Source organism: Saimiri boliviensis, chromosome 8, assembly GCF_048565385.1.
Source record: "Saimiri boliviensis isolate mSaiBol1 chromosome 8, mSaiBol1.pri, whole genome shotgun sequence".
Taxonomy (NCBI): domain Eukaryota; kingdom Metazoa; phylum Chordata; class Mammalia; order Primates; family Cebidae; genus Saimiri; species Saimiri boliviensis.
This window is the reverse complement of record NC_133456.1, coordinates 119,502,092-119,518,405: the sequence shown is the minus strand read 5'-3', so window position 1 is coordinate 119,518,405 and position 16,314 is coordinate 119,502,092. Positions and strand designations below refer to the sequence as shown.

The window sequence follows — 16,314 nt, the reverse complement described above, 5'->3', positions numbered from 1 at the left end:
TACAGAGAACGCACTCCACTCAGCTACTGGAGAGGTCTTCTCCTAAGACATCCAGCTTAAAAGGCCGCATGTCCACTTCCAGTGGCCCAAATCCTGCAGGTGAGGTGAGAGAAGAGGGAGATTTGACCACAGGGCAGGGAGGTCAGGATGGACCCATCTCCCATGAGAGCCTGGCCTGGTGGGTCACAGGGAGGCCTGGCCAGTCTGAGGCCCTGGTTTGAGCAAGGGGACAGTGCCAGATGAACATACAGTGCTGGAAAGGGTATTGGCTAAGAACAAAGACATTTGCAGCACTCCACATAAAACCCAGATCACTCTGAGAAGAGCTCATAAGATGAAGAACTTCTAGGAAACTATAACATGCATAAACAAGTTGCTACAAAACAAATATTTCATTGAAAACACAACATAATTTCTATTAAATGAGCCAATAAATGAAATTCAGCAGCTGTGCAACATCAGAAATTCATCAAAGCATCAGATCAAGTAACCTACGAAGCCTCAGTTACAAATGTCCTGAATTCAGTTTCACCCCACCACGTGAATGAGACACCAGATGAGAGGCTGTGGATTGGAAACAATGACACACAGAAATCTCCTGGGTGCGGGTACCAGGCAGGACTGCAGGGGAGTTGACAGACGTGTAGGCGAATGTCACAACAGTAACAAGATTTGCTGCTCATGCTAGACACACAGACAGTATCACGGACAGCAAATGCCCGAAATACAAATGCTTAAAAAGATAAAAGGAGAAAATAATGGGGATGCTTAGCAGTTAGGACAGAAGGCAGTGATTTTCTAGGATTTCTAAGTATCTTTGAGGATGAGCACCGAAAGTGTTCAAGGATATTTCCACTTACCGAGAGGCTGGGAAGTGATGGATTAAAATTTCATGTACACGGAAAATTACTTTAGTTTGGGATTGTAAGTGGCATTAACGTGCTATTGAAGCAAAGAGAAAAGCAGCAGATGTAAAAATACCGAGTGAGAAGGAGACAAGGGAAGGAAACAGGTACAGCTGGACTCAGGACTGTCAGGGCAAATGTATCCCAGGGCTCCAAGGAGACCATGCTGCCCGGAGCCTCAAGTGGCTCTCCAGCCCCTACAAGGCTGTCGGGGCTGGGGGGTGAGCTGCTGGCTGCCATGCCACACAGAGGCCAGAGACCCCAGCAGCAGCAGGACCCGCTGGGCCCGTGTGCATGGCTCCGGGACCAAGAAGGGAAGCCACTGTCCCAACACGCTTCTGCCACACTCCACTAACACGAGCGAAGGAATTTGCAGGGCTCAGATCCACTGTTTCTGAAGAAGGCAATAAAGACTGAATTTGGAAATGAGAGACAATAAATTGGTAGAGGCGCATTTGGTAACCCAAAATAGGCATATTATTTCTCGTCTTTTCTCTCTGCTGCAGCTGTTTATGGTTCGTTCCCTTTAGGCCTTTCGCTCTAAGAATCCAAAAGTACTCATCTATTAAGAGAAAGGATTATTCAGGATCAGCTTCATGCAGCATTGAATAGATCACTATTGCTAGCAAAGAATTTGTTGATACTTCTTTCATCTGTAGTGTTAAACTGGTTAACTAAAATGTATTTCTTTAACAGCATTTCTTAAAGTACTGAAAATGGTAATAAACCACTTAGTATGTCACATGACGCTGGAGAAAAAAAAAGTATCTTCTCTTGCAATAGTTTATTAGAAGTTCAACATCACAGCACACACATCATGCAGCCATTCCTTATGTCTCCATTTTATGCAAGCACCTCTTCCTAAACTAATGAAAACGAAACATTCATTGTTCTTTCCACTTAATTTCATGAGCTGTGATTCTGTCTCACTGACAGGAAGTGGAAAGGGACTGACAACATCCCATGCTCCTGTGTTCCAGGGAAACGGAAGGATACTGGATTACAAGTCCAGGCTTTGGTGTCAGAATCCCACCCAGCTCTGCCACGATCACTGAGTAGTTCTCAAATCCCTCGACGCGTCCCTTTCATCATCTGTAAGGTGGGAGCAATACTGTCGAGCTGCCGTGAGAATCACCTATGATGGAGTATACACAGCAAACTACTAGGTACGGGTCACACAGCAGCACTCAGTGACAGCTGCTTCTATAAATACCTGGAAGCAACGGATTTGCTACAAATTTCTAAACCTAAAAAGCCCAAAGGGATTAGACTGTTGACAAATCCCACCTTGTCCACTGGCACAGACGACATGAATACCTGGAGTGACATGACCACAGGACACTCACATCCCGTGGTCACCTGGGAAATGTGGGCTTGTCCTAACACTAGTGTCCTGCATGACCACGTATCACAGACCACAGGATAAACCTACTAGCACCGCATCTCAATAGCAGGAAGGAAGACAGGCAACGATGCCAACTACCTCCAAATGGGAGCAAGTGAACAGTATCAAACCAGTCACCAGCAGCTTCAAAGCCAGTTCCTTGAAGCTCAGTCCCAAAGGGCCATCACTGGCCATGGGTCCTCGCTCTTCAGACTCTCATATTTTGAGTCCCCACATCAACATCTTACTAAGGTCTTTAAACAGATAAAAGTTAATACACCACTTTCCTTTCAGTTTAACTAGTTTGTGATCTGTTTTGATCTGGGAGAAACCAATATCCTGCAGTTCAATAAGCAATGGAATATTTCGGGGATAAAAAAAATCAGAACGCTTCAAACCCCTCAGAGAAAGAGGTAGTATAAAAATTCACCCTTTATGCTTGCTGTCGGTATTGCTGTTGCTAGTATCCTAGATTCCTATGTATATCCACAGGTTTAAATCTTTAGAAAAACGTACTCCCTTCACTTCTGTCTTCTCAAGTCATAAACTCACGATCCATTTCCTAGAGCTCCTGTTATTTGCACAGAGCTCACAGCATTACACAATCACACACAGCCTGGGGACTGCCGTCCAATGTCAAAGACAACTGTGAAATCAAGAGGAGACTGTTCCTCCAAGGTAGATACTTGGCTTCAGAGCAGCAGGGCAGGAAGATGTTGGTTTGGGAGCCAGGCCACACAGGTTCAAACCCCAGCTCCTCTCTGTTACCTGAAGCAAGTTACTGAACCTATGCGCACCCTGGTTTCCTGGGATGCAAATTAGGAACAGTAAGAATCCCTGCTAGAGGGGAGGCCGTGAGGATTAAACCAGTGACCACGTCGGAGAGCTCACAGCAGAGCTTCTCGTGGCGATGAAAACACTCCCCAAGTGAGAGCATTCGACAAGATGCTTATCCTTAGGGTGACCCAAGTCTGAAAAGTGAACCATGAAGAAGCTGAGTCTGGGAGAAGCCAAAGTTGTGCAAGGGGCCAAGTGAGACAGGCTGTGTGGAACCCCACCTGTCCACGGCCACCCTTTGTCTCGAGAGACAGAGACACGCTGTGCGGAACCCCACCTGTCCATGGCCACCCTTCGTCTCCACGAGAGACAGAGACACGCTGTGCCGAACCCCACCTGTCCACGGCCACCCTTCGTCTCCACGAGAGACTGGGACACGCTGTGCGGAACCCCACCTGTCCACGGGACACGCTGTGCGGAACCCCACCTGTCCACGGCCACCCTTCATCTCCACGAGAGACCGGGACACGCTGTGCGGAACCCCACCTGCCCACGGCCGCCCTTCGTCTCCACGAGAGACCGGGACACGCTGTGCGGAACCCCACCTGCCCACGGCCGCCCTTCGTCTCCATGAGACCGGGACACGCTGTGTGGAACCCCACCTGTCCACGGCCGCCCTTCGTCTCCACGAGAGACCGGGACACGCTGTGCGGAACCCCACCTGTCCACGGCCGCCCTTCGTCTCCACGAGAGACAGAGACACGCTGTGCGGAACCCCACCTGTCCACGGCTGCCCTTCATCTCCACGAGAGACAGAGACACGCTGTGCGGAACCCCACCTGTCCACGGCTGCCCTTCGTCTCCATGAGAGACTGGGACACGCTGTGTGGAACCCCACCTGTCCACGGCCGCCCTTCGTCTCCACGAGAGACAGAGACACATTGTGCGGAACCCCACCTGTCCACAGCCGCCCTTCGTCTCCACTGCACGGGCCGACTGTGTTCCCTTCCACAAGGATTTCTTGTTGTCATGCTGCACTTTTGTTCTTTGGTAAAATATGCAAAAGCAGAAGTGTGGAGAGCCGTGTAAAATGGTGAACACAGAGTAAAGGCAAGAAGATTTTATTTTATCTTCACTTATTCCTTCTAAGCCTTTCTTTATGTGGCGTTTCTGACCTGCGTGTCCAGGCTACTGATGGCCCGTCAAACACATTCTTCATTTCTTGCAGTGTTTATTTTCGGCATCGCCTTTTGATTCCTAGATTTTCCATCTCTCTGCTCAAGCTGTCCACTTCCAATTACAGCACAATAGTTTGAGGTTATCATCTCAATTCTTTGACAGATCTAGGAAGAACTATTTATTTTCAGTTTGTGCAGCTCTTTGCTCATGGGGACAAGTTTGATAACTTCCAAGCTCCTCAGGTGCTGGGCTGGAAACCAGAAGTCTATGCATCCCCCACTTTATTTTATTGTTTTTATTAAAGAAGATGTCACAGTCACAAAATCCACTGGCTGTCAGAACCCTCCATAACCCACCACAGGCAGCCTTGGAAAATCCGCTGTGTGCTCAAGAGTGTGTGTGAACAGGAGACATGGGTGTGTCATCCTGGAAAGCATGACCCCACAGACATCCCTGAGAGGGTCCTGGACCCCTGGGGGGTCCCTGGGCTCTGTTGGAAGCTTGCCATCCTAGAGGACACATGGACACTCTACTGCAAAGGAGGGCAAGGCTGAGGTCAGGCTCTGATGCCTGAGAGGGCAGCCCCGGCTGTCCACACTCACATACAGAGGTTCTTAGTTCACCGGAAGACACAGTAGGAGTTCCAACCACATCAGGGAATGGCGTGCTGCCTGTGAGTGCTGGTATTCTTCCTCTCACAGTCTTGGTTAGAACGGGCACAACACAAGTCTCAGGGTTTTCTTTTCCAGAGTTTTTGGTTGGGGGAAAAAGGGTGATAACTAAAGTTAGAATCTAAGCTCTGAGACTTTACCTAGTCAAGGTAATCAAATGCTTAAAATAGACTCTGCTACATTCTAGGTGCTTGATAAATGCCTGTTCATTCACTCACTTCTGAAATCAAACTCAAGTTCCAAAAGAAAGTGATTTAAAAAGAAGAGATACATATTACTACAAAGAATTTTCATGAAAATTCATTACAAGGTAAGGACATGGGTTTAGAAATGAAATGAGAAAATACAGGCAGGAGAGATTAAACGGCTGACTAGATTAATTGTTAAGTAGGTCAATTATCTAAGAGGTAACAGAATAACTTCTTGGCTGATGAAATTCAGTCACTGAAGCAACCACAGCAGCTCTACTCCAAGCTGAGTGGTCACAGACCTTGAGCTGCTGAGTCCCCCACGGAGCCACAGGCCTTTCCTCGTGAATGACTCCAGTCTTCCTGGTCAGCTCAGGAGAAAGGAAAAAGCAGACAGAAAACTCTGAAATGTGTCTACTGGTCAAAGACTAATATAAGCTCCTCTTACCTCACACCTCATTGTTAAAACCATGTGAGCATGTACTCTAAGAGAAAGTAAATTATAGCATATCTGAATTTAAAGAACTCACAGCTAGATCCCTGTAACAACAGTAAATAGCAGAGAATAAGGAACCCCAATAATGGCCCCTATGCCCCTCCTGCTTTACTGAAGAGTAGCTGCAATGATATATAAAGAGGAGTATTCTGTATTGGCTACAGACAGTGAGAGCCTCACCTGAGCATTCACAGGCAATGCAGAGGTCATAGGGTGCAGTTCATATCCCAATCAGTCACTACTGATTAAAAACAATGATGAGTACCCAAATTTTAAAAACCATGGAATGCATGGAATCATGGTGTTTTCCATTATATCTCACATAAATGACACTTCAAGGAATGTCTACAAAATTGTTCATAGTATCTTCTACATAGTAAGTGAACAGCTAAGGTAAATTCTACCACCTGTAACCTACACACAGTAAGCTTGAGTCTCTAAAGAGAAGTAGCTGCAGAATTGGAGACCATCATCTGTGCGAGTGCATAACTAGGACATCTCGGAGTCACCCTGGGTGCAGAATCAGAGGCCATAATTTGTGCAGGTGCATAAGCTGGACATCTCAGAGTCACCCTGCGTGCAGAATCAGAGGCCATCATCTGTGCAGGTGCATAAGCTGGACACCTCAGAGTCACCCTGCGTGCAGAATCGGAGGCCATCATCTGTGCAGGTGCATAAGCTGGACATCTCAGAGTCACCCTGGGTGCAGAATCGGAGACTATCATCTGTGCGGGTATGTAAGCTGGACACCTCAGAGTCACCCTGGGTGCAGAATCGGAGACTATCATCTGTGCGGGTGCGTAAGCTGGACACCTCAGAGTCACCCTGGGTGCGGAATCGGAGACTATCATCTGTGCGGGTGCATAAGCTGGACACCTCAGAGTCACCCTGGGTGCGGAATCGGAGACTATCATCTGTGCAGATGCGTAAGCTGGGCATCTCGGAGTCACCCTGGGTGCGGAATCAGAGACTGTCATCTGTGCGGGTGCGTAAGCTGGGCATCTCGGAGTCACCCTGGGTGCAGAATCAGAGGCCGTCATCTGTGCGGGTGCATAAGCTGGACACCTCAGAGTCACTCCGGGTACAGAATTGGGGAGCATCATCTGTGCAGGTGCATAACTAGGACATCAAGGTCACCTTGATTTCCTCTCATGTTCCTCCACGTTAACCCAACCTTCAGGACCTATTGCTATTCTCTTTGGAGCATTTTTCAAATCTCACTGGTACTATTTTTTTTTTTTTTTTTTTTTTGAGACACAGTATCACTGTGTCACCCAGGCTGGAGTGCAGTGGTGTGATCTCAGTTCACTGCGACCTCCACCTACCTGGTTAAAGAGATTCTCCTGCCTCAGCCTCTGGAGTAGCTGGGATAATGGGAATGCGCCACCACACCCAGCTAACTTTTGTGTTTCTAGTAGCGATGCGGTTTCGCCATGTTGGCCCGACTGGTCTCAAACTCCTGAACTCAGGTGATCTTCCAGCCTCGGCCTCCCAAAGTGCTGGGATTACAGGCATGAGCCACCATGCCCAAGCCTGACCAATATCTCTTAAGTACACATCAGTACTTAAGAAATATCAGGGTCTTTTGGACTCCCCCACTTTTAGCCCATGTTCCATGATGCTGCTAAAGTGATCTTCTAACCCTGAACTGGCTCCCATGGTGCCTTTGCCTAAAATCTTCAAGTGGTTCTCATCGTCTTCAGGATGAAGTTCAAATTTCTAAGCATGACACACAAGATGCTATAACCTGGCCCCTCCTACCTAACTTCTTGCCCTTCCCCAAATGCGTTATGCTCCCCCATCTTCCTTCCTTCAAAATACAGAAGCCAGGCAATATTGGTGCTTAGCCAACACAAATGAACCAAGCAGAGATCCTGGCCTGTGTGGGCCTCGTATTCTTATGGGAGAAGGTGAGAGATAGGGAGGCAGATGGAAGGCAGATGGATGATAGATGGAAAATGGATGGATGGTGTATGTAAGTGGATGATTGACGGGTAAGTGGATGATTGATGAAAGGGCAGACAGATGCAGGAGAGGTCAACAAAGGAGGAATGATTGACGGGTAGGTAAATAACTAATACAGATATGCAGACGGAGCAACAGAATGTCACATGATAATGGCAACAGAGACATGAATCAGGATGGGGAAGGGGAGGGACCGTGTATGAAGAGGCGCTATATTTCACAATTCTACAGAAACAGGGGAAATGAATCCTGCTTCTCGCGTGGAGCCTCACCTCCCCTGCGGGGCAGAGCCTGCAGTCTGTGAGCTGAAGCGTTGGTGTCCTCCAGCCGCCCTCCCACTCTCAGCCACCCCCTTCGCTGTGTGCCTCTCCCACACCTTCCTGACTTTGAAGGGTGACAAAAGGTGCACAGGTGAACAGAAAACGCACCCGAGGCCAAGAGATCACCGTCTCCTGCTACACTCGCCTCTCAGCCTTCTATCTAGAGAGAAGCGCGTGAGTCAGCCACAACCTGCCACCTTATCTCACGAAGTAGCTGGGACTACGAAGATGACACGATCCAAAGGCCAGGTCAGCACACGGCTGATCAACCCCCTGCAGCGTCGTGGAGATGTACGGAACGTAGGAAACAAGACGCAATGGCGACTGACGTGCGCGCCTCTGCAGTGTGGTCAGTCAGGCTTTCACCCCACTGCGATGAGCGGCCCGTGGGATCCTCGGCTATCAGGCAGCCTCCCTGACTTCTGTTTTCTCATCTACAAAACGGAAGGACGACCACCACCGGCCTCCGTGAGAATTGAAGCTGTGTGAACTCACGTCTCGGTGTGTTGTATGTCCGCAGGCAGGGCCCCGACACAGGGGCCCTGACAGGGTGAGGGAAGCGGTCGTCACAGGCTGAGAGCATGCAGGTGCCTCCACTCTCCCGAACGTGACGGGGGCGTCCGAGACACCCGCGTGAGTCAGAGGAGCTCTCGGTACGCACCAGGGTTTAAGACAGTTCTGAAATAACGGAGGTTGGATTTGGGAACAAATCCTCCTCCACCCCATCCGCACACATTTTCCTGGGGTCAAAGCCTCCTTGGAGAACACAGGGGGCATGCTAAGGAGGTGCACCAGCTTTTCACTCAGGCTCTCAGGCGCGTCCTTCTCGTTTGCACGGGTGACGCTTCCTGCGGCCATAAAACCTCCCCTACAGAAAGGACAGCAGAGCCAAGACGCCAGGCGGACAGCGACTGAGGACGCGGCGCAAGCAGCCCATCACGCGCCTGTGCGGACAGAGATTCATTACAACACAGCTGAGACTCACAGGATTTTTCCGACCACCGGCTGAGTTCCCTAATCCCTCAGCCCCGGTCTCCTCTTCTGACACACGAGACAACAGCCACACTTCACCTGCTTATCATGAAGCTCAACGTGAGAATGCCGGTGACGCGCGTGTGAAAAACAAAGTGATTCACAAATCAGGTCCGTCAGCAGCGATCACCCCTGTCCCCACCAGTGCCCCAGGAACTACAAAAGAATTCACAAGTAATTTTCTTTTAAAGAAGCAACTTGAACCTACATGTTGGAAAAACTCTCTCAGAGTAATTCAAACATCCATCACAGCCTAAGTTTTTTGTTTGTTTTGTTTCATTTTTGAGACGGAGTCTTACTCTGTCGCTCATGCTGGAGTGTAACGGTGTGATCTCGGCTCACTGCAGCCTCCGCCTCCCGGGTTCAAGAGATTCTTCAGCCTCAGCCTCCTGAGTAGCTGGAACTACAGGTGCATGCCACCACGCCTGGCTAATTTTTGTATTTTTGGTAGAGATGGGGTTTCAACATATTGGCCAGGCTGGTCTCTAACTCCTGACCTTGTGATCTACCCACCTTGGCCTCTGACAGTGCTGGGATTACAGGCATGAGCCACCAAATCCAGCCTTTTTCTTTTTTTGAGATGGAGTCTTGCTCTGTTGCCCAGGCTGGAGTGCAATGGTGCGATCTCAGCTCACTGCAACCTCTGCCTCCCAGGTTCAAGTGCTTCTCCTGCCTCAGCCTCCCGAGTAGCTGGGATTACAGGCATGTGCCACGATGCCCGACAGCCTAAGTTTCCTGTTGCTAAATCAATAAAATTTCAGCTGGCCAAGCCCCGGTGACAGTGGCAACTCAGTCTCCAGACAACCCCATGCGGATGGCATCATAAAACACAGAGGAAAACCAGACAGGAAACGTGTGACAGTGTATGGGTTTCGTTTCCATTTAGAAAAGTACACCTGGAAGACAAATCACTGAGGAAAAAGAGAAAAACTCTCCTAGCAACAACGGTCACAAAATTATTTAATAGTGACCCCTAAAAATGAGAAAGATTTGGCACGAGATTACCATCTTTTTAATTCGCATGCAATTCTAAATAAATCACACAGGCTTGTAAAGCACGTGAAGAGCTACCGTTTACCAGACACTGGAGTCCCCCAAGAGGGTGTGTCTGCACAGAAAGCTGGAGGTTCGTTGCCTGCCGGAGGCCCACACCCACTGCGCTTCTGCCTCTCCCGGTGGCTGGGCACAGGCACCTTCTTGGCAACAGCGGCCGACGGACGCACTGCCCTCGTGCCCTGCCCGTGCTCACCCCTGCCCCATGCTCACCCCTACCCGTGTTCACCCCTGCCCCGTGCTCACCCCTGCCCGTGCTCACCTGACCGATAGCGCTCATCCCGTGACCCTGAAGACCGCCGGCGGTGGTAGCGGGAAGCAGAGGAAGGAGTGACGGGAGGCCGGCGTTCCTGCGGCAAAGCTTGGTCCACCCCTGCGTGTCAGGAAAAACAGCAGAGTGAGGTGTGGCTGTGCTGAGCAGACTCCAGCAAACCATCCCTCCCTCCTCACAGCAAAGCCAGAGCCACCCACGGGACTGGACATGGGGGCACCTCCGAGTCCACAGGCAGGAGGGCGAGGGCTGGGGGAAGCTCTCCCACAGGTGGCGAGGTCACTCCTGCCTGGATGCTGCCACGGCCATTTCACAGGGCAAAGCCCCCTGCACCACAGGGAGGGGGACCGACTCAGCCACAGGTGACACCTGGATTCCTTGGAGTTAGGGTGACAGCGACCAGGCCCAAGACACAGACTCAAGGTATGACCGTTCCATGCAATGAACATACAGAATGGGTCATATATATTGTTACAAAAACTTAAAAGTATATTATTAAAGTTAGTTTTAAAATAAATCTTATAGGATAATTTAACAATATAGTTCAGGTAACCAGGATATACCATGAACTTCCAGCTTTGCTCATTCTAGGTGACTCTCTGGAAACTTACTCCATTTGATGCCAAGTGTTTTAACACATGCTGTTTGACTATGGCTTTCATGAATCACAAAAAAAACATTAATGTGGTCAGATAAAAATGATTTAATTGTATTGGTCAAAACACTGACCCGGATGCCCGTCACGGTATTGATTACACTCAGGTAATAAGAGGGTGGCCAGGAACACAACTGGACAAAACGAAGCCCACAGGAAGGTGTCATTCTCACAGTTCCACGAAGAACTGCTGCAATACTGAGCACCGATCACTAACAGATGCTTCTTCAGGAAAGGATCGGTCATTTTTGATTGAAAGTAAACAAGGAATACAAGTTTTAAGTTAACAAAAGAAATATTAAGTCCCTGGTTTTCCATGTTGGGCTCTTAGGACAGTTGCTGAGTCTGCAGACTTAATCTTCCTCTTACTCTGTGGTTTCTGAACATCAGCCTTTGATGGCACCCGTGCGGGTCCCCCGTCAGGCGGGCGGGTTCAGAACTGAGTCAAGCACGGCCCCTATGCCGCCATTTTGTGACGTTCCATGTGCTCGCTTTCAGCAAGCGTCCAAATCACTACAGTTGCTAATGACTGAACTGTCTGCTCCTACCAACCTCTTCCAGCCGCCATTCACAAATGATCTCTTAAAAATGATCTTCAGTTACCTTTTTATCAAACAGATGCATTTTAGGAAATCAGAGAGTACTATCAATCTCACGTGAAAATAGCAGTTACCTGGCACTTACGTTCATAAATATAGACTTATAATGAGACTTCCTGAATTGCCCTTTTTAGATACCACCCCTTAAGCCACTGTGGTCATCACGCAGGACTACGTACAGATGGTCTTCTGCAGGGTCCGCACTGTGCTCAAATACCTTCCTATCTTAGGCTTTTCAATGATTCGGAGTTAACACTTTTAATCTATTTTCCATTATCTTGGCTTTCAGTGTACCTATGGCCAACCCTTTCATGATTCTCCAGCAGCACTGAAAACTGTTTCCCATACTTTTCTTGCCCACAATCAAACACTGACAACCCGGCGAGAACCTTTGTTCACTTCTCCTGAAAGTCCTGTTGGAGCCCCGCTCTGACCCCAGACCTGCCACAGTCACTGGGCCATGCCCTTCCTCCCACTGTTGGAGCCCCGCCCTGACCCCAGACCTGCCACAGTCACTGGGCCATGCCCTTCCTCCCACTGTTGGAGCCCCGCCCTGACCCCAGACCTGCCATAGTCACTGGGCCATGCCCTTCTTCCCACTGTTGGAGCCCTGCCCTGACCCCAGACCTGCCACAGTCACTGGGCCATGCCCTTCCTCCCACCGGCTGTGGACACTCACTGTCCTGTCACTTGTTCTCATGCTCCTCAATGCCTCCTCTGCTCTCCTGTCCTAAAGTAGCACCTCAAATGGCTTCTTCAGAAAGGACAGATGAGAACAACATTTGGGGGCCCAGCACATCTGAAAGTGCTTTTCTTTCTACCCATTGTGACTGGGTCTTTTACCTACATACGGAATTCTAGGTGAAAATTACTTTCATTCATTGCCTTTGGTTTCCATTACTGGTGAGAAGCTAAACGTCACTCTGATGCTATAACCTTTGGGTAATACCCATTCCTTTCTTTTCTCCTTCCATCATCTTTTCTTTATTCCCACTGGAGGAACTGCAAGCGAGTCTTTTCTTCTGATGGGAGCACAACACCGCACCTCTTCCCAGGAGGGCTTTCATCTGGGCTGTTTTGTTTGCCAAAAGAAGAGCCCTCTCCTCTCCAGTTTTATAACCAGACACAGGGACGTTCATCCCTCTGGACTGGGCTATTCCCTCCATATGTGTGCTCTGATCTGGAGCCTCTGTTTTCAGTACCATTCCCAAATCTGGGGCCTCCCCATTTAACTTCTCCAGAGAACACACATGGCTGGGAGGAGGGAAGGGACGGCCACCTGCTTCCTGGACACCGTTCTCCTGGCTCCACACCTGCAGTGCCCATAGCTCTCCCAGTGTCTGCATCTTGCCTTTCTCCATCTGCTAAATGATGAACCACAAGTTCCTCTACTTGACTTCTTGTCCTGTGGATTTACACCTTATACAGTCACTGACATCTTAGCACAGTTTGGGGAGAAACAGAGCTAAACGCACATTTTCAAGTTGCCAAGCGTAACTGGTGGCCTGGCGTTTCCAATGTTTCCCCTTCGATCTCAGTCCCACACCTGTCCAGTCCGTTCAAACACGTGTCCTGGAATCGCCTCCAAGCCCACGAACCACGGTCTACAGAGCTCTAGGCTGCTGCGTGGCTCCTCACAGGCCTTACGTGTCTGATACCAAAAAGCTATTTTTGCATACCAACCTTGTGAATACTTACTCTCATAGGTTGAAATGCAAAGTTTACAACAAGAGTTTGAAAACAGAAACGAATAAAACAGAAGGGTTGAAAACCAGCTCTCAGGACAGTCACAGAAAGATTGGAAGCCTCCTAACAGAAGGCATGGTCGGGGAGAGAGGTCGGGGGTGGTCCCTGGGAAGGGGAGATCCCCAGGGAGATGTTGTGGCTGCATCCAACCACGAAAGAGTCTGGAGGACAAAAAGCGAGTCCTCCTCAGGCAAACACACAGCTCAGATGTTGAGATTCTCCTCACAGGTGCACCTGCTCAGCTTTCACACATTGGCCGTGAGAGGCACCAGCTCAACTCCAGCCCTCCATAGACAGGAGATCCCATGCCTGTGGTTGGCGCCCTGATCCATCTGGCTCCTGTGATTCTGTGGTATCCTGGGCAAGTTCCGGATCCTTTCTTAGGACAGAAGCAGCAGTGATAGCCTGGCCTAAACACTTTATACTTCACTCATTCAACAACACAAAAAGCTCCAGGCCAGGATCATTCCTTCTGCGGTCTTCTTGGCAAGGAAACGGGTGCAGAACGGATCCATGAGTGCGGGCGGCGTGGTGCCGCCCTTGTACGGTGTCTGAACATTCTCCCATGACTGCCTTTTCATTTGCAAATGGGCCCCTCTCCCAGGGACGCCAGCAACCTGGCATGAGGGCCTTCAGGTGCTCCCCATCTTCACATGTCTGAATCGCCTATGACCTGTCTCCTCCTGGTGTCAGCACATGGCCTGCCTGGGCACTGTCCATGGCAGGTGTTCTCTGCCTAGAGTACTGTGGCTTCTACTTCCTCCCAGTGCCCAGGGCTGTCTTCCCCACATTGGTCCAGGAGGGCTCTGATGGTTTCATTCCTTTGCGTCCTGATGACCACAGAACAAAGCCCCCAACTCCTTCACTGGAACTGGGTCCTTCTGAGCCTCACTCCACCTTCCTGTCCAGCCTCATCATCTCTCGTGCCCCAAACCCCGGACCTGAGTCAAAGTGGAATGCCCACTGTCCCGGGTCTGAGCGCCATTTTAATTAAACGTTCAATTACTTACAGCACATAATTAAGAAAGGATTCCCCAGGGAAAATTCTAATAGAGTTCTGTGAACTGAGCAGCCCATCAATTCCAGGTTAGTACTAAGTGCAGGAGGGTACTTCATTGATACCATGAAAAAGCAGACAGTGGACAACAGTCCTCAAGTCACCCTCAGAATGGGGCAGGCCTGGGCCGCCCCCCGACACAGCAGCGCTCCACAGGCCGGGAGCCCAGCAACACGGGCGCCATGTGGTTCTTCAGGATGTTCAATGTACTAGAAAGAAGTCAGGATTTCTAAATTCAGACAGTCAGGAGTACACTGAAAATCCTGATTTTCAACATGTTTTTAAAAGACATCCTCAAGAATGTGTGGAGGAAAACTTAAATTTTAAAAGTATGTGGGATTTAAATGACAAGGCCTTGCTCCAAATTCCCACTTTGTTCTTGCTCGTCGCGTGTCCAGGCATGCGAAGGGTGCAGACATAAACATCGCTACGGCTGGCCTTGGCTCCCAGAGCCCTCCGGGCCTCCTTCCCGGGCACCCAGGGGCACAGGAATGTCCTGCATGAGAAGCCCGCTCTGGGCCCTTCGTGAAACTGCTGGGGATGGTTCTGTATTTCAGGTCTGTCCCAGAGCAGTTTCTGAATCCAGAATCCATCCCAAAGCACTCTCTCCAGGACCCAATTACACACTCTTGTTCATATTGCAGAACTTGTTTTTAAAGTAAGTACAATCAAGAACTTTGACATAAAGCAAACAGGACAACTGTTTCTTTGTATTTACTCAGATGGGAACACCCCACAATGAGAAGACTGAAACCTACCTGCCCCAACCCCACCAATCCCACAAATTCTCACCCTTTTTTTTTTTTTTTGAAAGTTTTGCTCTGTCGCCCAGGCTGGAGTGCAATGGCACAACCCTGGCTCACTGCAACCTCTGCCCCTTGGGTTCCAGCGATTCTCCTGCCTCAGCCTCCTGAGTAGCTGGGATTACGGGCACCTGCCACCATGCCCAGCTGGTTTCCGTATTTTTTATACAGAAACGTAGAGACAAGGTTTCACCATATTGGTCAGGCTAGTCTCAAACTCCTGACCTCAGGTGATCCACGCCTCGGCCTCCCAAAGTGCTGGGATGACAGGCGTGAGCCATCGTACCCAGCCCCATGCTGTCCTCCTTTCTATCCGTCTTTCATGAACCGAAATCTTTACCACAAATCAGTATATGTCTGCTTAACAACCACTTTCCTATTATAATATTTTAACTTGATTAGGGGCTCACGCGTGGGAAATTGTCAGCAATCCGGAGTCAGGAGGGTCTGACATCTGTGCTTCATCCCAGCCTGACCTCAGGTCGTGCTCTCTCCATCAGGGCCGGGGCTACACATTTCTGCACTTTGCTTACACCTCAGATTTTTCACAAAACCCACATGAGCAGTTCCAAAGTGGGCACTACCCTCCCCACTGGAGACACACCCAACCCTGCTCAGACCCTAGACACCCCGCATGGTGTGGGCTCAGCTGCACCCTCTATCCCTAGCAACTGACATCTGGGATGAGGAATGTGATCGTTAAACGTTGCTAAAAAGGCCAGGAAATGCGTGGGTTCAAATCTACAACTGCATGTGACAGAACACGTCTCCGGCAGCTGAGCGTGGTACCCTGGGAAGTGCCGGTGGGAACACGACCCGGAACACAGGTGGTTCACCTTTCGCCGCAGCAATGTGTTCTAGAAAGATTCACGCTAAGTCACAGGCAATGCAATCTAGACACTCTCATTTCTCCTTCTCTAGGATTTAAGTTTGCACCTCACCCTGTGAGCCACTGCATGGCCTGTCCCTAAGCGGAGGAAACCTGCCGGGGACAGGCTCCCCGGACCCTGCAGCCCAGCTGAGGCGGCGGTCTCTGTGCCAGCACATGCAGGAAACGGCTGCGCTGGGGTCACAAGACTGTAATGCTCATGAGAGAACAAGAATGCGGACCTGCTCTGCACCCGCCCCGGGAAAGCATAGCCTCTGCTGACACGAAGCATCAGAACAACCAACAGCAGGCCCACGTGAACAGGCCATGGTCAGCCAGCCACGT

At 49.8% G+C, this 16,314-nt stretch overlaps 1 protein-coding gene across 5 annotated transcripts in view; it reads right to left on the bottom strand.

The window, feature by feature from the left end:
• The window catches only part of DIP2C (disco interacting protein 2 homolog C), a 387,558-nt gene that overhangs the window by 158,825 nt on the left and 212,419 nt on the right, over positions 1 to 16,314 (bottom strand). For all 5 annotated transcript variants that reach the window (XM_010349712.3, XM_074405140.1, XM_074405141.1 and 2 more), the window contains one exon: positions 10,233 to 10,343. In XM_010349712.3, coding sequence (XP_010348014.2) covers positions 10,233 to 10,343 — 111 coding nt within the window. The remainder of the gene's footprint in view (positions 1 to 10,232; positions 10,344 to 16,314) is intronic.